Source organism: Rutidosis leptorrhynchoides, chromosome 3, assembly GCF_046630445.1.
Source record: "Rutidosis leptorrhynchoides isolate AG116_Rl617_1_P2 chromosome 3, CSIRO_AGI_Rlap_v1, whole genome shotgun sequence".
Classification (NCBI taxonomy): domain Eukaryota; kingdom Viridiplantae; phylum Streptophyta; class Magnoliopsida; order Asterales; family Asteraceae; genus Rutidosis; species Rutidosis leptorrhynchoides.
In genome coordinates, this window is record NC_092335.1 from 5,199,455 (window position 1) to 5,224,736 (window position 25,282).

The 25,282-nt window shown below is 37.2% G+C and overlaps 1 protein-coding gene across 1 annotated transcript; it reads left to right on the forward strand.

The window, feature by feature from the left end:
* The first annotated feature begins 1,459 nt into the window (after nt 1-1,459).
* LOC139897236 (uncharacterized mitochondrial protein AtMg00810-like) lies at nt 1,460-2,179 on the forward strand. The gene has a single exon (XM_071879910.1). It carries the CDS (start codon nt 1,460-1,462, stop codon nt 2,177-2,179), a length of 720 nt encoding a protein of 239 aa, XP_071736011.1.
* Nucleotides 2,180-25,282: the final 23,103 nt, after the last annotated feature.

Consider the following 25,282-nt stretch of genomic DNA (forward strand, 5'->3'; position numbering starts at 1 on the left):
TATACACAAGTCCATCAAATCCACCTATATGTGAAGTGAGCCCTATAACCGAGAAACACTTCACCCGACCCGTACCCATCCTACACATACATATGTACATAGGATATTAACACTCACCTTGAAGTCATGAAGAATGCTTCCAAGTAATCCGCAACTCGTCAATGGAAAGTACCTATTCCATTATCACAAATTAAACCACACACTTAGATTGGATTTACAAACCAACCCAATTCGACACTTAGTGCTAATTCGACCCAAATGCACTTCCAAGTACAAACCGCGCCCAAATTAACCAATCATCACTAACACGAGTGACAATGGTCCTAATATGCCAATTAAACCCGAACACAAGTGTTAAACACTTATCGTTCTTAAAATCGCCTATAAACCCTAATTTTGACCCATAAGGTCAAAATCTCACCATTTACAAGTTTTGACACCAAAAGATGTTTAACTCGGTTTTATACTTCAACTTAATCCATTTTAAGTTTATAAACCTTATTAAATCAACGATCTGGTCAAAATCATCATCAAACCCTAATTTTGGCTCTAGTCAAAATTAGTCAACCCCATGAACCCTAATTGCTTCCAACATCTCAATAATCAATAAATGCTAGTGATTTCACCCAAATTGCAAGTCTCACAAGCATGAACTTGTACACCAAGCCCAAAACCCGCCAATGACAACAATAAACCCGAATATTGGTGTTAATCTCCAATTAACAACTAAATGGGTTCTATCTATGAATCATACAATCAAGAGCCCCAAAATTGAATGAAGAACACAAAAACGAATTTCGGAGTTAGAGCTTACCACTAGTATCACCGTGTAGCTAAGAACGAGGAGAACACACTTGTCAACTACGCCAAAGATCAACTCCCGATCCTTCCTTTCCAAAAATCCTTTTGAAATCAAATGGGTGTTTGAGTTTGAGAGGAAAAATGAAAAGAAAAGGGAAATTAAAATGAGAAATGAAATGGGTGGATGAGGTTAAAGCCTCAAATCTGGCTCAAACGCGAAAAGACCAAATTGCCCTTGAACTTCATTTAAAATTACAAGAATCTGGTGCCAGTCCGTGCAGTATGCCGCGCCGCGGCATTAATGGTCGCGCCGCGACCTTTGCCTGAGTCTGGTGCCTTCTTTACCACACTTTCTGATCTGGATTTATTCGAAACGCCGCGCCGCGGCTCCCTTTGTCGCGCCGCGACACTCAACGTGTCCTGACTCATTTTCTCGCATACAAGACTTTAACACCCGAACATGTATCGAACCATTCATACGTCTGTCGTACATACACAATACACCTAAAAATCATATACGGGGAAAACGGGGTGTTACAATAGCAAGTGTGATCACTCGCTCTTTGTATATCACAACGGTTCTGACATTGCTTACTTACTCTTATATGTGGATGACATCATACTTGTTACATCTACCAGCCAGTTACGTGATTATTTAATGTCTAAGCTTGCTAACGAATTTTCTATGAAGGATTTGGGTCCCTTGAGTTCATTTTTAGGTATTTCGGTCACGAGAAATAATGAAGGCTTGTTTCTAAATCAAACTGCATACGCTCGAGAAATAATCAAACGTGCAGGTTTATTAAATTGCAACGCAGCCACCACTCCGGTTGATACCAATGGAAAACAAAGTGCCTCGCCAAGAAATCCATACTCCGATCCTACATATTATCGAAGTCTCGCCGGGGCACTTCAATACCTTACTTTCACCCGGCCCGATATTTCATATGCGGATCAGCAAATTTGTTTACACATGCATGCCCCACATGATGCTCACATGCATGCACTAAAACGCATAATCAGGTATATTCATGACACGATATCCCTCAGCTTATTTATTTCTAAATCAGCATCGCATACCTTAGTATCATATACGGATGCCGATTGGGCTGGGTGTCCGGACACTAGACGTTCGACCTCAGGCTATTGTGTATACTTGGGTGATAATTTGATTTCGTGGTCATCAAAACGAAAACCAACTGTTTCTCGGTCAAGTGCCAAAGCTGAATACCGTGGTGTTGCTAATGTTGTATCCGAATCATGTTGGGTCCGAAATTTACTTCTTGAGTTACATTGTCCAATTGTGAAAGCTACGCTAGTGTATTGTGATAATGTAAGTGCCATCTATCTCTCCGGTAATCCAGTTCAGCATCAATGAACCAAGCATATAGAGCTTGATATCCATTTTGTTCGTGAGAAAGAGTCTAAAGGAGATGTTCGAATTGTTCATGTGCCTACACGCTTGCAACTAGCAGATATCATTACCAAAGGTTTGCTAAGAATATTGTTTGAAGAATTTCGCTCCAGTCTTTGCATTCGACAACCGAAAGCTTCAACTGCGAGGGAGTAATAGTCAACGATCCTATCAAAAATAAATTAGGATACATATAATGTATATTTAGAATATATGCTAGTTTTATCTCCTCCCTATATAGTGGAGATATTGTCAATCTTATACACAAATAGATAGGCTCTAATGTATACATATACACGATCATTGTACAGAGAACATGATAAAAGGACATTAATCCTTTACTATCCCTTTCTATGACTAAACTCGTATCTAATTCTTGAACATTGAAAGGAAGTGATATGGAATTCTCTAGTAAATGGGGCTTTATTTACGAAGTTTCGCTTAGCCTCATACAACTTAGCAAAAACGAATAAATTTTTCAGGTGCAGTTCGCGGCGCGCAGGTAAATGTATTGAAAGGGTGCGCGACGGAAGTCTATGCTGAAATTTTACGACTATTACACCTCGGGGCAGAGCTAATTGTGTTGATTATAAGATTTTCTCAGACATTGTTCTATGTTTTGTGAGCTTGTTATTGGTGCTAGTTGGTTTTGTCCAATTCATGTGTTCAAGTCCTAGATCGCCATTTGATAAGCTGGCGTGTATTCTACTTGCAGGGATGGTAGCATGCATTCTATGGATTTGCTTCGATTAGTACAATAGTTACGTTGCTGAACTAGGATACGGACAACAATGTATCTATAGTACTATACATGGTACTATAGTATACGGCAGAGGCGGAGGCACATGCAAGGGAGTGGGGGCCTGTGACCCCACTCATTTATCCATAACTTCACTAACTAGAGCCCATTTTTAATACAATATTAGAATTTATATATAAGTGATCCCATTCAATTAGTAGCCCACGTGCCCAATAGTTCTTTATACCCATAACCCAAGTATAAAGGCCCAATTCTTTTGTGAAATTATACGAGTCAAACGGGTGCTGTGAATCTATGATTCCTTTTTATAGTTGTCACTCTCAAAAACGAAAAATTGCAATAGCTTTCGTTCAAGATTTCTTTCTAAGAATCAAGAATTGATAGTGTCTTAAATCTATTTATTCAACAAACATTCAAGAATTTTGGTTTTTAGAGTTCAGGTGATTATTTATACTTTTTCTTTATTTTTTATTTTGACAAATTTAGTTTCTTAGGATTTATTATTTTTTAGGTTTTATGCTTAAAACTTGCTTTGATTTTGCGTGTTGCAAGTTTGCAACCGCAATGGTCGAGGGGTGTTTTTCAATAATAAATTTTGTAAAATTAGGTTTGCGTAATCTAATGAATGATGAATTTCGGAATAGTTGTCTTCTTGGTAACATAGAAAGATAAACACTTGCTTGTGTTACCGTTGAAGCAATCATGGAAGTTTTCATCTAATGAAATATCGTAAGGGAAATTTGTATTAAAAGGTAACTTTATTTTTTATATTTAGTCAATCATACTTTGTAAATTCAAATTCTATACGCGATATATTTTAAGATTATTTTGTGACCCCATCGATTCAAAACCCTGGCTCCGCCCCTGCTATACGGGGTATTGGTGCTTACGGTTATACAAGTATTAGTGATGTTATTTTACACATTATAGTATTTTCTGTTAATATAACTTATTACTCCCTGTTAAGTTTATCTTGTATCTATTTATTTATTTAATGTAATAAGTAAGTCTATTAAAGTTTTACGTAATCTATAAACTCCTCATCAATTATAAAGTAATCTTTTAAGGTTATTTGTCATTAATTATAAGTAATCTATAAACGCCCGCATCAATTATAAACCGGGTATATGTGTTATCTAAGTAAAAAGGAAATTAATATTAAATAAAATTGTATTGTAAATTTCATTTTTTTGGTGATATAGTTAAAAGCTGTACTATTTAGGTAATGATCACCGAAAAAAAGCCATTACTGGCGGAATATGTTCATCAACCTACGCCCGAAATAAATCATTCTTACTTTAGTAAGAAATCATCACTAACCATGTTAGAATATTATTATGGTGGTATTTTTGTAAAACAGAAGAGAAAATTGCGCGGATAGTTCCTGTGGTTTGTACCAGCCAGCATAGATAGACAAAGTTGCTGTTTTGAGTGTGGATAATCCTTGTGACTTAAAAGTGGAGCAAAAATAGTCGAGTTCACTAACACTGTTAACTTTTTCCGTTAAAGTTAGCCATGTGCCAAGCATGTGAGGGTATAATTGTCATTTAACTTTTAGATCTAAACTGAAACTTATTCTAATTCAATATTCCAAATCACAAACACAATTCAACATCATTTAGATTCACTTCACATTTAAACAAAAAATTAAATTTTCAGAATTATATTATGTCTACTGTTCGTGATTCAATCACTAGTTCATCAAGCTTAAAATTGCATCATCATCATTTGATGTTATTCACAACGAATTGAAATCAGAATCATGAATCCTAACCAAAATCTAAACTTCGTGCATCATCAATTGAGAGAAACAACAACAGATTTGTGATTAATTGGATCGAGTTCTTCATTATTTGAAAAGTCAAACGGACTAGCTCTCTGGATCAATTTGTTATGACTTGATAAAAAGTAAAAGTTCAATTACATCTCAATTCATCCCGTGAAGCTATTTGTTAATTTACAGATCCTAACTCCTTGAATCGTGATCGAATTCGACAGTCAAACTTAATGAGGAAAAGTCGAACGAACGGTGAATGATCAAATTCGAAATCTATGTTGTGTTTCAAGTTGGATTGATGATCAACGAGTGTTAGGGATGTGATTTGCAACAGATTTCATGTGGATATCGAGACACAAAATACATCGAATCGAGATTTTCTTTTTCAAGGTGTCCATGATGTTTTTGCTCGTGTTCATCACTGATTTACATGTTTGAAGAATTTTTCGATCTCGATTCTTCACAAACAGTTCAAATCACTGCTCTAGGATCATTTTTCAACGAATTTTAAGGATCAATTTCATCAATTTCGGAATTCATAAATTTGTGTGTTCATGTAGATCCACAACAGCGCCGGGAAACCAGCCATATTTAGACGGAGCCGTGTTCTCTGGTGGCGGCGGCATGAGATTGGCCGACGCTGGTGGCTAAACCAACTACCGGTGACGGATCCAGTGAAGTGAAGTGGTGTTGCTACATTTATAGAACTCCAACATCTCCGCCGTCTTTAGTTCACTTCTTCAAACACTAAAAAACTAAAGGGCGGCTGGTGATGGCGGTGGCTGTGGCGGTAGTTGTGGCGTTGGCGTGGTTGTGGTGGCCGTGGCGGTGGGTGGTGATGAATGAAGAAAGAAGAGAGTGGTAGCTGCAGGTGGGTGGTGATGAATGAAGAATGAACAATATAAATATAAATAAATATATAAAATAAAATATATAAATATGAGTATAAGAAAATACCCTCACATGCCTGGCACATGATTCATTTTTAACAGAAAACTTAACGATGTTAGTGAACTGGGCAATCCTTGCTCCACTTTTAAGTCACAAGGACTATCCACACTCAAATCATCAACTTTGTCTATCCACGCTGGGTGCTACAAACCACAGGTACTATCCGCGCAATTTTCTCAAAACAGAATACGATATACAGTATTTGTCAGGTTATCATGCTGTTGGATTTTGGGCTTTGAAGCTCAAGTTTAACAGATTATCTGGACAGGCCCATAAATAGAGTATACCGAATTATTATTATTAAGAGCGCTTGTTATACTATGTCGTTATCATGGGCTTTTGGTAAACTCATTAACAAACTACGGAGTATAATATACCAATGATCCTATATCGTATATCGTATACTCATATAATATCACCGACACTAAATAGTTGCAAGAATTTGATCAAATGTTTTTTATGAGAAAAAAATAAAAATGAAAAAAAGAAGCAAAGACAACTTTTGAGAATTCGTTTATATATATATATATATATATATATATATATATATATATATATATATATATATATATATATATATGTATATATATATATATATGTATATATATATATATATATATATATATATATATATATATATATATATATATATATATATCTCAGGTTGAAAAGAAATCAAAATAAAATTGCTTTTTGTTTTTTGTGTTCTTAGTTGAAGGGAAAATATTTGTATATCTCAGGAGATTAATTTTGAGCCAGTGAATGTGTGGAGTTGCCTTCAAAAATTTTATAGAACAGATTTATCTGGTAATATTTGAACAAAGATTTATTTGATTCTTTTTTCCTTTTGTTTTTTTCTATCTAAAATCATACTCGACATGCAGTGGCGGAAGGTGATATATTTGAATAGGAGGGCCGAAAAATTTTTAAGTAAATGTAGTACATTGCAACGTAGGCCAAATAATAATTTGGGGAGGCCCAGTAAAATATAAATTCGTTTTGCTCATGAAAAATTATAAAATTCACACTGTGGGCCAAAAGGCTGGGGTGGCCTTGGCCCTGTTTGGTTTTCACAGCCTACCGCCTGTGTCGACATGTCAAAAATGCTTACAAGTTTGTGAATTTGATCGATTGTTTTTTATGAGAAGAAAAAAAGGAAAAATAAATGGTAGAAAAGCAAAGAGAAGCTAATACACTTTGAAAACGATTTGAAAAGAAGAAAAATAAAATTACTTTGTGTGTGTTTTAAGTTGAAGAAATAAAAAAAATGCATATATATACTCGTAAATTAATTTGTGGTAGTGAACATGTCAGTTGCCTTTAAGATCAAGGTTGCAAAAGACGTGAAACGGGGTCGAGACGGTCGTATCTTAATAAGGTCGAGACGTTTGAGACGGGGGGTCGAGACGGACGTTGATCAAAGTTGACTTTTAAATATATAAATGTATATATGTATACATATTTTAAAGCCAAAAACTTTAATTGAGTAATTTGCACTCATAATCGCTATCACCGTTAATTTAATACAAAAAGTTTAAACTAAAATACGACAAATTTGACCGATTTTACTGACTTTCTGATTTTTCCGAATTTTGACAAACTTTGACCCGATTTTTTTCAATTTTGACCCGAATTTTGGCCGTTGACTGTCATATTAGACGGTTTTCTTCAAGACGGGACGGCGTAGTCACCAAACCGTCGCAACGGGGTCTTTTGCAACAGTGTTTAAGACTGAACATATCGCAACGTCAAAATAAACCCTTTAAGACTGAACATATCGCAGGGTCAAAATAGACCGTGAGATGATGTGGAGGGAAAAGAAACTTAGACGGTTTTCTTCAAGACGGGACGGCGTAGTCACCAAACCGTCGCAACGGGGTCTTTTGCAACAGTGTTTAAGACTGAACATATCGTAGGGTCAAAAGAAACGCCTGTAACCTAAAACATTTTAAAGTGTAAAGATAAATCAAACCAAAACAAATCAGGCCCTTCTACCATTTATTTAATTTACAACCAGATCTTTTAAATATATACTCTATATTTGTTTACAAACCCACCGATGTGGGCTACAAAAAATGAGATTAGCTTATGCATACAAACTTGACATTAATTTCTTGTTATATCATCTACTCTCATCTTCACTTGTTGTTGATGAACTTTCATTACTATTACAACGATTAAATCTAGTTGAAATATAATTGTCATTGCTATTATCTAACAAACAATAATACAAATTCTATTATTCCATTTCTTTAATACCATTCCGTGCATTCCATTTCTTTAATACCATTCCGTGTACATCACCTAGACGTCCGTGTAACATCCTATATTGTCGGTTTTTTTTTTTTTTTTTTTTAAAATACCTTATATTATTTTTTAGTGCCTTACGGTCTTTTTTTCGCTTCGTTCAGGGCACTCAAATTCTTGGGACCGGCCCTGATATATTTTTCCTATTTTTCTATCTAAAAATCAGACTCAGACACGTAAAAAAGGATTAAGGTTTGTGAAATATACCTCATCTACACATGGCTATATATCAAATCTGAAGTAGTAAAATGATACCAGTAATGTTTATCTATACATTATTGACATGTACGTTATGTCAAATTGTCAATCTCAATATTATTACATAATATATGTCCAAGGCATTAACTACTACACATGAATGGTCTACGTCTCAAATGTATGTCACTCACCCATATTTAACAAATATGTTAGTTTAATTCTTGGCTAAGATTCACTTCGATCATACCCTTAGGGGCCACATTTTTCATTTGACATCAATCAATTTATACATACGCAATTAATGAATCACTTCATTATCAAAACCCATCCCCACACATACACACCAAACAACAAAAACAAAGCAATTTTTTTTTTTTGAACGGCAATTTATTATATAAATCTCAAAATATTACAAAGGTTCTCACAAGACACTAACAATAAGATACCGAGCTAGAATCTTACCAATAGTATCTAGTTATCACATCTATACAAGCTCAAGATAATAAGGATTAAACAACAAGACTAGACGGATTTTGAAGCCAATCGAGCCACTCAATATTCTTCGTTTTACACCTTTTCGCAATCCATTCAAAACTCTACACTTGTATTTCGTTTAGGGCCACCGGAGAAGACCAACATGAGTTGTTAAAAACTTTTTGATTCCGGTTTTTCCAAATGAGATAAAAGGAAGTCCACACCATAGCTTGCCAAACTTTCGCACCCAAATTCGAGCATTGAAACGTTGTTTCCCCTCGATAAAGTCCTTCTAAGGATACAAGACCATAAGAAGCCGCATTCATCCCCCACCATTTATAGATTTTCTCCCAAATTTCACGCACCTTTGGACACGAGAAAAGTGCATGGTCAACTGACTCAATAGTGTTATCACATAGCGGGCAAAGTACGGAATGTAAGTCAATGCCCCGTTTATCAAGTTCAAACAAAACGGGGATTCTATTCCTTCTAGCCCTCCATATGAAAACACCAACTTTAATAGGAACCAATTTATTTTTCAAAGTAGCCAAGTTCGTCGAATTTGGAGGAAAACATGAAACCATAAGTAACTTTGTTAACGCTTTGGTAGAGAAGATACCGGATCAGCACAATTTCCATACCCAACTATCATCTTTGTCACTTGGTGGTGTTGCTGCAGACGATAGCATTTGTTCTAGATCCGTAAGCTCCCCGCTGGTTCTTCCTGAAATTACCCGAGACCATTGCCAAACCGGAACAAGGGTGTTACCATTCCATCTCACTCTATCGGCCACCATCGCATTTGGAGAAGAATCAAGCCGCACCAATCTTTTGAAAACCTCCTTTAACGGTTTATCCCCAATCCACACATCGCTCCAAAAAGAAGTACTCTTACCATTACCGATCACCTTAGTAAATGACTTCGTGAAATGCACCCCAAGGCCATCAATCGTACGACCTGTTTTGATAATATTACTCCAAGTAGTGTTAGATAAAGATGAAGAGATACCCCAACCCGGAAGGAAAGGCCCCGAATCCCCATAAATGCTTTTAATTACATTAACCCACAAGGAAGTGGGTTCGGTTAAGAACCTCCACCACCACTTGCCGATTAATGCAAGGTTTTTACATTTAAGTGAAGCCAAATTAAGACCCCCATCCGCCCAAGGACGAATGGTGTCATCCCATTTAACCCACGAGATTTTTGTCTCGTCACCCGCCCCTCCCCAAAAAAATTTTCTTCTCACACTCTCAAGATATTTAAGTACGCAAGGCGGGGCACGGAAGAGCGAGAAGAAGTACAACGGTAAACTATTTAAGACCGAGCTCACAAGTGTTAAACGTCCACCAAAAGACATCGAACGTGCTTTCCAATCCGAAAGCCTTTTCTCGAATTTATCAATAACGGGCTTCCAACTTGACATTTTATTCATTTTCGCACCAATAGGAAGACCAAGATAAACAAAAGGGAATTTACCGACTTTGCACCCAAAGAGATTAGCCATATATTCTACATCTTTTTTATCCACCCCCACACCAAAGATATTACTCTTGTTGTAATTGACTTTTAAACCGGAACTTAGCTCAAAACATTTTAGCAACTTCATAAGATTCTCAATATTATCCAAACTCCATTCACCAAAGAACATCGTATCATCCGCATACTGTAAATGAGAGATCGAGATTTTATCTTTTCCAATTTTCACCCCACAATAAAGATTGTTTGAGACCGCCGATTTTGTTAACCAATTTAGACCCTCCGCCGCAATAATGAAAAGGAAAGGCGAAAGTGGATCTCCTTGCCGAACACCTCTACCGATCTTAAATTCCTTAGTAGGAGAGCCGTTCACTAGAACCGAAATAGATGCCGTTTGCAAACAAGACGTAATCAACCCCCTCCATTTAGACCCGAACCCCATCAACCTCATCATATCATCCAGAAAATCCCAACTAAGACTATCGAAAGCTTTCTCAAAGTCTACCTTAAAAATCATACTCCTGTTGCGATTATTTTTAAGAAACTCGAGTGATTCGTTTGCAATAAGCACACCATCCATGATATTTCTCCCCCTAATGAAAGCACTTTGCTCAAATCCAACAAGGTTCAGAACCACCTTTCTAATCCTAAGGGAAAGCAATTTGGCAATTATTTTGTAAAAGCTTCCAATCAAACTAATTGGCCTATACTCACTTAAACTAACCGGGTCGGGGTTTTTAGGAATAAGAGTAATAAATGAAGCATTGCATCCGTCCGAAATTACCCCTGTTGACCAAAAGTTGTTTACCGCTTCTACAAGATCCTCTTTAATTATCGTCCAAAACTTTTTGAAAAATCGCATGTTAAAACCATCCGGTCCTGGAGCTTTATTACTCGCACAATCATTGACCGCCGTCCATATTTCATCCACTGTGAATCGTGCTTCCAGGTCAGCGGATTCAGAGGCAGTAAGTAGAAAGCAATTCGAAATAACACCTGTAACCTGCTGCTGCTCGCAAGAACTGATCCCAACAGGCTGCCAAAATCCAACAGAAGGCTGATCAGTATTGCTGGGCCCAACTGGAGGTGGCCCAATCAGTAATCTGGGCCTGTTTTGCTTCAATTCACTAAACTGATTCTTAAAATGGTTGAAGACAATTTCTTTAACAGCATGTGGATCCTCGATCCATACTCCATCAACACTAATCCCACGAAAATTGCATTTATTGTATTTTCTACGAATCGACGCGTGAAAAAATTTCGAGTTCTGTCATAACCCGACCTTAACCATAAGGACGAATACAATAACATATGATTTCATCGCGAGGTATTGACCTCTATATGCGACATTTTTCAAAAACTGCATTCGTTTTTACAATACAAACCATAGCTTTTATTACAAATACAAGGTTTAAACAACTTAATAATGATTATCGTTTAGCGATAATCTTAGACTTACAAACTTTACATGTGATAATAACAATACGACCTCCAACATATTTTACATTACAAATCCTCCGATATGCAGTTTTATTTTTGACACAAATATGCATACTCAAGATCTTGCTTAAATTCAACATGTTGCAGCGGAAGCTTTTAGTTATCACCTGAGAATAAACATGCTTAAAACGTCAACATAAAGTTGGTGAGATATAGGTTTAATGCCGGCAGCGTTATAAATATAGACCACAAGATTTCATATATAAACGTTTTAATAAAAATATTCTAAGTTGTTGAGCACTTGATAACCATACTTAACATTTAATCAACGTCGCATATTCCCTTTATTATGAAATCTTACTACACCGTACCAAGTGTAGTCACCGAAACGAAGTACTGTGCAACCGTTGAATACTGGTCGTCCAGTCCGGTTGGGGTTGTCAGGCCCGATAGATCTATCAACAGGATTCGCGTTTACAATACCTCATGTAAATAATAGTTACCAAGTTACAGGGAAGTATGCCAGTGGTACAACTCAACGTAGAATATATATTTTTAATCACTTGTGTCCATAACGTAAATCATAAAATGAATGTATTCTCATCCCGAAATATTTAGAGTTTAAAAGTGGGACTATATACTCACTTTTGTCTTGAAGGTATTTAACTCGACTTGGTCTCCGATAGATATCACGAACCTAACCATATATATAATATATCAACATATTTTCTTTTTAAGTAATCGTTAATATATATATATATATATATATATATATATATATATATATATATATACTTTTAATACTTTTAATATTTTCTTAGTCCGTAGTTAGCAGTCCGATGTTAGTGGTCCACAATTAGTTGCTTAAATAAAATAAATAAAGACCCTATCGTATTCGTATTGATCAGAATTAATCTCGACCCATGGTACCATGTTGTCAAGTGACGTGTTGCGTACATAAAGTACCGTGTTGTCAAATGACGTGTTGCGTACAATCATGAGGTCTTATGATTAATCTTCTCGTGTTGTTTACGGGTGGTCCTGAAATATATAAAATCAAATCATAAGTAAATATATATTAAATATTATGTTAATTAGCCAAGATATGATTAATCCGATTTTGTCATAATATGATATATTACAGGTCTTGAAGTGTTTTTAAAAATCAAATTAGAAGGATCTATTTAGTTTGCGAACAAGTTTGAAATCACTCAAACTATGTTCTTGTTGTTAAAATTTTACAACACAAAATAAGATAGCTATATAAATATGAATCGAATAAGGTTACGAATAAGGTTACTACCTCAAGTTACTTGGACAAATCTACTGGAAAAGGTAAGAAAAATCTTGGAATCAAAAGAGTGGTGGAGTGGGATTGAAAGATTGGAAGTAATCTCCTTGAAATCGGATGACTATATTGATACGTTCTTGAGTAGGTAAATGAAGAGAGATTATGGAGTGAATTAACTTGAAAGAAAATTGGAAAAGAAATTGTATGTGTGTGTGTGTGCAAAATAGCATGATTATGGGATGGATATATAGGAGATTTAGTTTGTTTTCTTGCACAAAAGTCACACATGAGGTTAAATGGCTGGTTCCCACATGTAACATCATGTCTAGTGGCTGATCATTGAAGTTTATTGTTGGTATATACCAATAGTAAATACGTATAGAAGCTGGGTATGATACGGTTACATATACCCTAGATATACTTGTAGAAATTTTGAGAAATCGAAACGAGAATTCAAATATGGACGGGTTTATAACTATAAAAGAGGCTCAAAACTGGGCTTTTATTTTTGGGTCAAACCGGGCCAAAATAAAATTTTAAGACATTTTTAATAAAGCAATGTTAGCCCAAAAAAAAATTTCCCCTTGGACCCCAGCCAGGGGCTCTGCCCCTTGGACCCCGCCAGGGGTTGCCACCCCTTGGACCCCGCTTATCGGGGGCGCTGCCCCCGAACCCCCGTCATAATCAAGATAAGTTCAAACAAGGGTGCACTCCACACTTCCCCAAACTTGTTCGATATTTATCAAGATTATTTTGGTTACAAATTAATCCCATTACACTTTAATCATATTGGTGACATAGATCACCAACACATTATAGATTGTAAGTATATATGTCAAAGAAAGTTACATATAGTTATCGTTTTGAAAACTTAAGTTAGTGGTCTCAAAGTATACTTATAACTCATTGTTGTTAGTTCACAATGAAATGTTAAACCATCCTTAAATCATGTTAAATATGTATAGATATGTACATATACATAATCGTATAATTATCGTGTGTTATATAGTTCGTGATATCATCGGTCAAATTGGACGGTCAAACGTTGTGTGAAACTCTTTTCAGAAACATAAGTCTCAACAGTTTGGATTACTTATCATGTTGGTAAGGTTTAATTTATGTAAATATTAATCTCATAGGTATAAAATGATCGGAAAAATCCGGGTCGTTACAAGTTCTCATCACCATCTAAGACCCATTTTATTCTCGCCTTTTGCTTCAACATGCTTGTTTTGACTTTTTCTCTTTCGACCCATTTTCGCCTACATTCCAACCATTTATCCCTATCCGCTTCACTAATATCTTGACTTTCTGCTTTCAATTCCCACATCATAGCCTCTTTTTTAAGCTCATCAATTTCACTATCAAGACCCCCAAATTTCTTTCTACTCCACGTTCTAAGTGCCATTTTCACATTCTTTAGTTTGTCTCTAAACTTACAATCCTTTTTGAATCCACGAATTGGTTGGTCCCAAGCCTCTTTAATTATATCCCCCACCTCTAAGTAGTTAAACCATTCATCAAACACTTTGAAAGGTCGCGGACCAAAATCAAAAACTCTATCCCTTAGCACCAACGGACAGTGATCCGAAAGAAAGCGATCTAGAGTAATAATTGAGAGATCGTCCCAAAGGCCTAAGAAGCTATCCGTGACAAGGAATCTATCTAACTTACTAAATTTAGCCCCATCATCGCTAATTCTAGTAAACTTCCTACCACTAATAGGAATTTCAATAAGGTTATTCCTCACAATGAATTCATTAAATCTATCCGCCCGTCCTTGATGAAATTGCGAGTTTACTCGATCTGAGTCTACTCTAACTTCATTGAAATCCCCGCATAAAAGCCATGACGAGCTAACACTATTGAGAAGAGCATCTAAAGATTCCCACATCAACTTTTTACGATTATCACTATGGGGCCCATACACATTCACAATAATTGACTCTATCCCTGAAATTTTCCACTTACCTCTTATCGCCAAGAAGTAATCACAACAAATAAAACTATCAAACTTGAATGCGCTTTTATCCCAAATAATCAACAGACCTCCTGACTTACCACACGCCTCTTTTTGTACAAACCCGCAATTTAAATCACCCCACAAGGACTCAACCCAAGAACCCGACACTTGCTTACATTTAGTCTCTTGAAACACCGCGATACATGGTCTTTCTTTACAACAAATACTACGCACCCAACCAAATTTACCTTTAACCGCAAAACCTCTGACATTTAAAGATAAGATCTTCATAAAAAGATAAATTCAAACGAAAGGGAAAAATACAGAGACTTACTGGGGGATTGAGGATGTCCACCTCAATCCGATTTGCTCCCCATATTTTCGCAACTCCTCGTTATCGAATGACCTGGCAGAAGAATTAGGTTTAGGAGGTACACAACCAGTAGATTTCCTGCTCTTTTTATCTTTAATCCCACAGCATGTTCTACACCTTGTACTACCCCGTTTACCATTCTTTGAATCACATCTAGTCCTTTGAAATCGCATAATTCTTGTAGATGCTCTACAATTCGAGATTGCTGTAAGGTAACAGTCACTGCAATACGTGACCTCATCAGAGCATGTGGGGCGATTACCAGATAGGGGGATATCGACAGAAAGATTTCTTTTATGTCGACCTTTCCCCGTGTTGGGCTTTGTTGCCTTTTGAGTTGGCCCATCATCACTATCTTTATTTTTATCAGGCCCTGGTTCATTATCCATTTTCTTAACTCCTTTGATATTGGGCCCCCCACAACTATGATTGGGCTTACTACTATTAATAGGCCCAACAGGAATTTTAGAGTTAACTTCACATGAGCATCCAATAGCGTCCGAACCGTTATTTGTGGAACACGTTACAGATTGAGATCTATCCGCATTTTCCTTCTCATTGGTTATATCTTTAGGTTTGTTAACCCTAGTGTCAGAGGCGTGCTTAATGTCTGCATTGGAAAACATCTCACAGTCTTTGTTCTTCTCGAATGATTCATCATCTGCCATCTCATCATTAAAGTGATTGGAGCGAATTCCAATGTTCCCTGACTCTTCATCTCCAATATTCTCCTTTGGTGTCTTCTTCACCGGAATCTTTGCCGGAAACTGGGTTTCATCAACGACATTATTTGTGTTGTTATCATCTTCAATAACGTTATTATTCACCTCGTCATCAGACTTGAGAACATCATCGAGTAGGCTACGTTCATCATCTCCTTTACAGGCACCGTATTCATCCTCCTCTCTATCACTAAGGTAATCATCAGAGTTAATAAAATCTGATTCGGTATCTGAGGATTCATAATCTTCACTGTAATTACAGCATCGATGGTTACAAATGTGACATCCCTCTTGCACAACTTTCTCATTAGCAATTGTTTTATTATCCTCCATAACATTGATGAAATAAGTCTTGGACTTGTACACCAATTTGAGTGAATCCTTGACTTTTTCGGGATTGTTTAACTTAACAAAAACCTTTCCACTTAGCAAAGTTTGATTTCCATAAATCTCACAATTTTCAAGCAAGTAAACAACGCCATACCATTCTGCAATCGAAGTAAAAGTTTTACGTGTCCAGCACGGTAGTGGAACTCCAGTAATGGTTAACCAACCCATACGTTGTTCTGGCCACCCTGAGAAATCCCACATGCCCAACTTGTGTATCCACTTCTTGATAGAATGGTCATCCTCGACAAATTTTTGTGCTGCCATTACCGAAGAGAAGATCATCATAACATTGAGCCCACCTAGACGTTTAACCTCCACCGCAGTAAAACCTTCAGCAACCATAAGCGATTCAATGTTATCAAGGGTATCTTTATATTTAACATCGCCTACTACTGCTCTCTTTAGAATTTCGCTGTTATCCTCACAATGTTCTTCATCTATTTCTATCACCCTTTCCTTCTTATCGAACTCTGACTTTGGGGCCTCCTGGACTTTCCTTAACAGATTGAGTTTATCCCTTAGGTCTGATTGCTTTCGACCCAGCACATCAGAGAATGGCCTCCCATCCTAGAACTTTTTTGCATTGAAACCCGGTTTAGGGTTGTTCATTGGATTAGCTTTGGTGTTGGATGCATCTTGTTGCTTTGGTGCCCTCGCAGTAGCTTTGAAAACTTTGATATCTACCCCATTAAACTTAATCGATTCTAGAGATTTTAGTAATTTGGAGCTGTCCAACACGTCTGCAAACCGAACAAATGCATACTTTTTTCCATTATGCAACCTCTTACCCACGATATAGACATCTCTTACCGCCCCATGTTGCTTGAAGATCTTCCACATCTCCACCACCTTCATATCTTCCGGAAAATTGAAAAACATGAAAGAAGTCAATCGATTTCGGTTAAAACCCTTGTTGCCGTTACCCTCAAATTTACCGTTGTACTGCCGTCGATCTTCATCCGAGCCTGCCCTAGCCGTACCTTGCCTTACCCCCTCGTGCCTCACACTCTCTCTCTCTTGTTTTTCTCTCTCACACATATTTTTAAAACAAAGCAATTTTATCAATTTGGGTTCGTAATAGATACGCCAGTGGCCGTGCTAGGGTTTTCGAGATACAATCGTTCTCATTCAATTTCGTAACTCTAATATAGATTAGATACAAAAATGATAAGATATACACAAACTCGATGAAAATGATATGCTCGTAAAAATGTACATTTGAAATGTGTCGACCATTGAATGTGTTTCCCTTAGGAAAAAAATGAATTATTTGTACACTTTTGTAACAATTCTACCTAGCAGTTAGCTCCTTCGTTGATTTGTCGTTATCACTCATTTCTTTCATAATTTGCACGGGCCTCAATTAATGAATTTTGTTCATGTCTTGTGTACACGATCGTTGTCATTATAATAATCAACTACGAACCAGCTGTTTGACAATAAAAATTCAAAGTGGCAACAGCCATTTATTAGATATTGACCAAATATGTAAGTATATATATTGACTACTTATGACCACATATTTCAAAATCTAAATAGCCCACACAACATGTTCAATCTCTTCATTCTTTCTCCAATGCTTCCACGATTCACTATTTTGATCCACCATTTGAACTCTATGAACAAATCCATAAATTCTTAACCATGAACTATTAATTATGCATGAAATGCTAACAATATCAGAGAAATAGAAATGAGCACCAACACTTGTAAGTAGGAGATTAAAAGTGAGCCAGAGACTTGCATGTGAGAAATGGACATGTGTTTGTGATGTTTAGTTTAAACCGTATATGATCGTTTTCAATATCACATTATGATTCTTGGTAGATGTCTTCTATTTTCTGGGAAAAAACTCCTAACTTTTATTTATGTAACACAAGGGCTATTAATAAAAATTGTGATATTAGAGAGAAACACGTCATATGCATTCTAGTGGACAATGAAATCCTAACCCAAACCAGGGGCCAGGATACTAAGGGCGAGGAGGTGGTGGCCCTACTAAAATTTAAATTTGGGTTGTAATTAGTGGTTAACGGTTAATGTTACGTGGATTAAGAAATATTCAAGAGATTTCAACTACATTATGCCCACTAATAAAGTAATGAAACAAAAAGCCAAATACCCCACTGAAAAGTTAGTCTTAATCATACAAATTAAGCTAAATCCATAACTAATACGGAGTTACAAAAAAAACATATTAAGGAATTATTGATAAAAATAACAATCTAATTATTTGTTGAGCATTTACTTATGTTTGTTTGGATAAGTTACAGGTTGTAGCAGTAATGGTGGAAGTTGTTGCTGTGCTTGTTGATGTTCTGGTTGTATAGCAGTGAAGGCTCAATCACTTTGACTTTATGCATCATGTACAGATTAACATTGAATAATGCACCTGGTGTGTGGGGTTCATGTTAAAATGTACACATATGGGACATAGTTGTTGATTGAGTTATCCATTTTATCCCTTTAAATAAGTACAAGGGTCAAAGTATATATTTCTAAAAGTTATCAAGTCCATGGACTGAAAGAGTTAATTTCTATTTTGTATTTGTGTAAATAGAATAGAAATTAGGGTGTTCTATTAATTCAATTCATTCGGTTTTTTTGTTCATCTGTAATATTCTTTTTCTCTCAATAATAATATGGTTGTTTTGATCTATTCGTTTGTGGTGATTGTTGTTGTTTCTGAGTGATTATCTAAATCATTTATAGTTTATTCAATTAGGCCCTCTAAAATATTTAAATAAAAAGTCGAATACCTCACTAACAGTAAGCCCTAAACAGACAAACTAACTTAAATCCTTAACTAATTATGTGCTTTTATATTATACCAAGGGATTTGGATGTTTGATAATTATTAAAGGAGACTCGAGTTTTTAATCTCTACTAATTAAACTTAAAGGTCTTGTCGTTTAAAAAAAGATAATGTGCTTCTATCATTAAACAATCTTTGTTTTTAATCCAAATAATACATAATAAAATCAATAGATCATATGAAATGCTATTACAAATAAGGGATAAGCATAATTAAGGATGTAGCCTTAAATGTTCTCAACCTGACTTGTGGTTTTTGTTTATCAACTATATTATCTAAAATGGTTCTCTTGAGTTCCACAGTACTATAAAATCAATTGATGATAGAGGAAAGTTCACCTAAGTTTAGATGCATACATTTTTTCTATCAGTTTCCGATACGAGACTATTATGCATTTTCTTAACCAATTATCTCCAACAATATTAATCACCGGCCCGCTTAATCGGTTAATCCAAGCTGCTTAACGAGCATCGGTGATCATCCTTGCATGCTCTTAATACTTGCTTTGGGTGCATTTCAGTTGGTATAAGAGTAATAACTTCTCGGGTCAGGGTGTAATGGGAACACAATTGAATAATTGAAGCATCTCTTGGGATATTCTCATGATTTAGCTTTGGGTGCATTTGAACCACCAAACTGTTAGGAGTGCGAATCGAGTTAAACAAAGAATCAAAAAGTCAAAAATTGATGCACAAGTTTCGAGATTGCGATTCCGAAACTCGCTACTGGAGATTACCCTCGATATGAATCTCGCGATCGCGAGATTTGTTGTGCATGGAGACTCGCGATCGCGAGTCGGAGCTAGACGGGAGAATATTCTAGAAAACGTGTTTTCTTGCTCCCAAAGTGCTATCCTTGTATTGTTTTGTCTATTTAAGTGATCCTGCATATATTTTCCATAGGGTCAATATGCATGTTCAATACGTAAAAAGGGGGGTTTAAGGATCTTAGAACAAGGCTCTCCGGTCCGGCTACCGTGAATAACCCTGGCCGACATGATGATGTCGGCGGGGTGGCCAAGTGATTAAGTCCACCTTCGATAACGATCGTTGATCAGAAGGCCCCTAGCAAGGTTGTAGGTGCCAGCTAATAAGAAACTAACCTGTTAACCTTGAGAAGATAAACGATGATAGCTTGCTACGTAGGATGTGTAGTAGGTGGTGGTTACGTAATGTTGGTTATGCCTAGAATGATAATTAGGGTTTGTATATATAGGCAAACCCTAATTCTAGAACCATCCAAGATAATGATAATCTCGTCCATAACTAACTTCCCCGAATCACGGATATAATTATGGAAAAGATATCGACTTGATGACCAAGTAACCGCTGTACCGGGAACAAAGGCATTCGATACATCACCGCATGCCGCATACCGCATACAAGGTACACGCACACACATGCTAGCGAGTGCCCGCATACGTATGGAATGCGCATGCGGGTTGCGGTATCATTATGTCCCCTCAGTTTGATGTTATATGACGTAAGACATATGATATCAAACTATTAAGCGAAAAAGAAAAAACAAGAAAACGGCTAGCATTAAATTTTCCACGTGAGTCTCGAGGTCATTAAATGCGTGTCACAGTCGCAGAAGCCCATTCGGCTGACAAGACGTAAAGTGGCAGTTGGCAGGCGTGTGTTAGCCACACGTTTAACATTGGGCACATCAAACTGACATCCACGCGCGTGCAAAAAATGTCGATCATTGATTGCGTTACACGTGTACAGCCACGATGAAACCGTTTCACCCCATGACTCCCAATCTCCACTATAAATAGACCCAATTCAGCCTCATTTCTACTTTTCTGCCTCAAGCTTCTCAAATACGCTGCGAAATCAATTCCGATCAAATCCCAAATATTTCGGCCAACTTCAAAAGGTTAGTTACTCTTCGATCACTCAAAGAAAATGACTAAAGCCAATGAGACTTATGTAGATAGTGTAGAGTCGATAATTGAGCAAAAACACAGATTCTTTAGTGAAACAGTACCCACCGTTAGCACAGTACAATCCGGTGCCTCCCCAATCTAATCAACGTGCCCACAAACCGCCGGAGAATAAAGTAGCCATATATGAGCATGCGTTTAAGCATTGCAATTTTAGGGTGCCACCTTCCGACTTCTTTTTAGGCGTTCTAGACTGGGGCAATTACACACTTACACCATAGGGAAAATAGTGTTGTTTGAGATGTGGTGCGTTGCACTAAACAAGGTGCCATTAGTAAAGGTATTCTGCCATCTATACTGCCTAGCCAATCATCATAAGTCGTGGTTTACCTTCTTCGCAAGTCAGAACTTTACCAAAACCCCCAAATCGAACGCGGGCCACTGGAAAGAAACGTTCTTTTTTATTGACCAATCTGTTGTGGGAGCCAACTTTCCGCAAACACTTGTCTGGTGCTAAAGCATGGCTAAGGATGTGAACAAAACCCCCGTCCTTGATGACGAGGAAACGAAGTTGTTAGCGGAGTGCGCTAATGCACAGCTTGTGCACCGGTCATATGGGAATGTTATGCTGCGGTTAGGAAAGATATCCGCACACTGGCCATGGGAGAACATGCGTCCAGCCATAATCGCGCCGAATGGCAAGGGTAGGAATAGTACAAATGCATATGAATTTATAACCACCAGCGTATACTTCATGCTCTAACATTGCGCATATGTTTGCAGAGATGAAGATGAAGAAAGTGCTCACCGCGGAGGAGATTGCAGCTATCTCTTTCCGCAAGCAAAATATTAACGAACCTCTTGAGCAGGAGAAGACCGGTGAGAATGAGGTTTCCGCACCCGCTACCTCGACCAATAAGCGCAAGGCAACCGAAGCCCCCCAAACTAAGCAAAAGAAGAAGAAGCTTACTCCTAAACAAAAGGAGGACATGCAGAATGACAACTTTGTCCCCGTCGATCCAGCGTCCTCAGATCTACCTCCTCCTACCACCGGTCAGCATCTCTTTCCTTGCGTAAACACCGCACAATTAACTTCATGTGCTAACGAGTTACTGATTTGCAGAGCATATTGAGGAGACGCACCAGACGCCACCGCAGGCAAATCTGGACCTTGAGGTTACCGCCATGTCCAGGGACAAGGCGATACACCTCGACTCCGATTCTACACCAATCCCACCACACGGCAGCTTCCGATTGGCGAATCTGGCGCAGCTCACCCAGTCCTCTACTGAAAATGCCGCAGAGCAGTCCGCCTTTCTACAACAAATTTTTCCGGCTGAGTTCCGCAATCAATTAGCCGCACTGCCCTTCCACCAAGCGCACAACGCCTTCATTTAAAACGGCCTTGTGTTCTTTGGTATGTTAGCAGATCAAGCACGCCGTTCCACTAACCTATACCAAGTTGCCGTGCGGAAAGAAACGGAGCTTGGATTGCTGTAGGTAGGGGTAGATCAGGTTAAGAAAGATAGGGATGCTGCGGTAGAGGCGCACAAAGTAGTGGAGGTGACTGCGGCGGAGACAAAGACCGCACTGATTGAGGAAAGGAAGAAAAACTGCGAGTTGGTTGGTGCGGTTGATCAGGCTAAGGGGGAGACGGAGCGCCTGTGGTTGGAACTGGAAAGGGTGCGCAGGGAGATGGATGACGCGGTGACTGGCCGCGAGCTGGCAGAGGTAGACTTGTTAAAGCTTCGCACCTCCCTTCCTGTCATTGCACAAAAGGTAATGGACTCGGGGCCCATCACCGAAAAGTTCAACGCCTACATCGATACTGTGAAAGAGCATGACCGCAACAAGGTGATGCTTGAGGTGATCAAAGGCTGCGACCTCACGCTACCGTACCCTGAAGTTGTGCGGGAAATTTGAAAGAGGGTACAGCTGAGGCGCTCCTAGAAGCTGAGCAGGCCATCCAGTCCATCCCGATCCCCTTAATAGACGCTTTCGCTACGGATCCCAATATGTCAATTGATGGGTTTCTCAAGGAAGATTTTTAACATTATGCGCCGTAAGTCCTATGCTTAGGCAGGCATTTGGTAATTATAATTTTTGAGCCCGAAATCCCGTGTTGGGCAGGCATTTGAAACAATTGTTACCTGTAATAACTTAGTTGTATTATATATTTTTTATGTTATGCATGCGTTATGTATTAATTGTTTATATATCGTGAATCAAAACAAAGGACGAACCGCATGCCCATGCGCATAATTAACCAAAACTCATGCGCATACGCAGGTACTGCGTAAAATAAACCAATACTTTAGCAATTTTACCTTTAACAGTTTAGACTCAAAAGCTACTGCGTTATTGCTTTGTGTGACGATCGCTCCAAATCCATATGGACGAACACGTCATTCATCGATTTCATTGCGAGGTATTTGACCTCTATATGATACGTTTTATAAACATTGCATTCTTTTGAAAAGGCAAACCATATATGAATATTTAAATCAAAGGTTTTCGACATCTGATGATTTCTACATATAGACAATCACCGTAAATAATAGTTTACAACAGTACTTCCGTTGACAATGCAGTCAAAATAAGATACATGATGATGATTTGGTGAATGCAACGTTTTCTTGAAAAATATTCCATGTAAGACTCCATGCACATAGCTTGTCTATCATATAAGCAAACAGCGGAAGACTTCTAGGAAAACTGAGAATAAACATGCTAACAAGTGTCAACACAAAGGTTGGTGAGTTCATAGTTTTAGTGTTTCGTATAATCTGTATATAAAAGTGGATCACAAGATTTCAGTTGTTTCATCCAGAAACATTTATCAAAATATTCTACAAGATTGAGCACCCTGGTAGCTAAGCTTTAACGTTATAATAAGTACCCCTGTTTTAACATACATGCAACCAACATGTACAATACACGCAAATCAATGTGTACTAAACTCAAATAGCATACGTCTGTTTAATAGTTCAGGCTAGGGTTTCTAAACCTGGAACAGACGGGGATGTCAAGCCCTATGGATCCATATATAACTACTCGCGCCTACCAGTTCTTATAACCGGCAGTTACTAGTTACCAAAGCTAAGGGATTTTCGGTTCAAACTCGGTGTAGAATTTAGTATGTACTTGTATCCATTGCGTTTAAAATAAAGTGCGTGTATTCTCAGCCCAAAAATATATATTGCAAAAGCACTTAAAAAGGGAGCAAATGAAACTCACCTTAGCAGCATATAAAGTCGTTCACCAAAATGTGACTGAAACTCGGATTACCAAATAACCGTAGATCTCAACCTAGAGAACATATGTTGGTCAATAAATGTCTATCAAGCTAGGTCAGGTCATAGTGTATCACAATCCTAATGCTCGAGATCGACATACAAAAGTTATTCAAAGTCGTTTTAAAAAGTCAATTTTGACAGTTGTTTAACAAAACGAGACGTACCTTATATAAGGATTCATTTACTCGGTTGGTAATATTCAAAAATCCAATTTATCAATCTCGTAAACAAGTTGTTTAAATCTTAATTGCAGATTCAAAAGCAATTTCAATTAACGTCAATCATAATTCAGTTGATCATATATTTTAATCCGTTCATCGAAACTATTCGATATCTAAATGAAAAGTCATTGATTTTTTGCCAGCTTTCCAAAAACATGTATATCATATACTTTTTACCAGTAATATATGTATTTAATTTGAGATTCATTATAAACTGTTTAACGATGAAATTTAGCATACAAGCATGCATAAATATAAATACTCGAGCACTAGACATGGATACACAATTAATATATAAAAGATAAGATATGAATACTCACGTATCAATATTGTGATTCAATATTGCAGGAAAGTACGTAGACGCAACAGAGATGATAAATACTAGGTTTGATTTGCAAACAATACCCATGAATATTACCCATAACTTCCATAGTTATAACCCATAATTTCCTTAGCTCTATCCAGTTTGAAAACCCATTTTGAAATTGACACGCTCATGACCTCGTCGTAGTATTTTATGTATAAATAATAATAATACTAATACTACTAATAATGATAAGATTAATAATAATATTAATCTTAATAATAATAATAATAATAATAATATATAATTTAAATATATACGGAGTAAACTGATTGAGGAAACAAAGAACCAGATCGAGCTTTTATAGTATGTAGCCTGCTACAGTACCCCCATGCGATCGCATGGGTTTTCAGTGCTTTT

Coding starts and splice junctions, on each gene's coding strand:
- LOC139897236 (XM_071879910.1), top strand. CDS start 1,460: ATGTCTAAGCTTGCTAACGAATTTTCTATGAAGGATTTGGGTCCCTTG.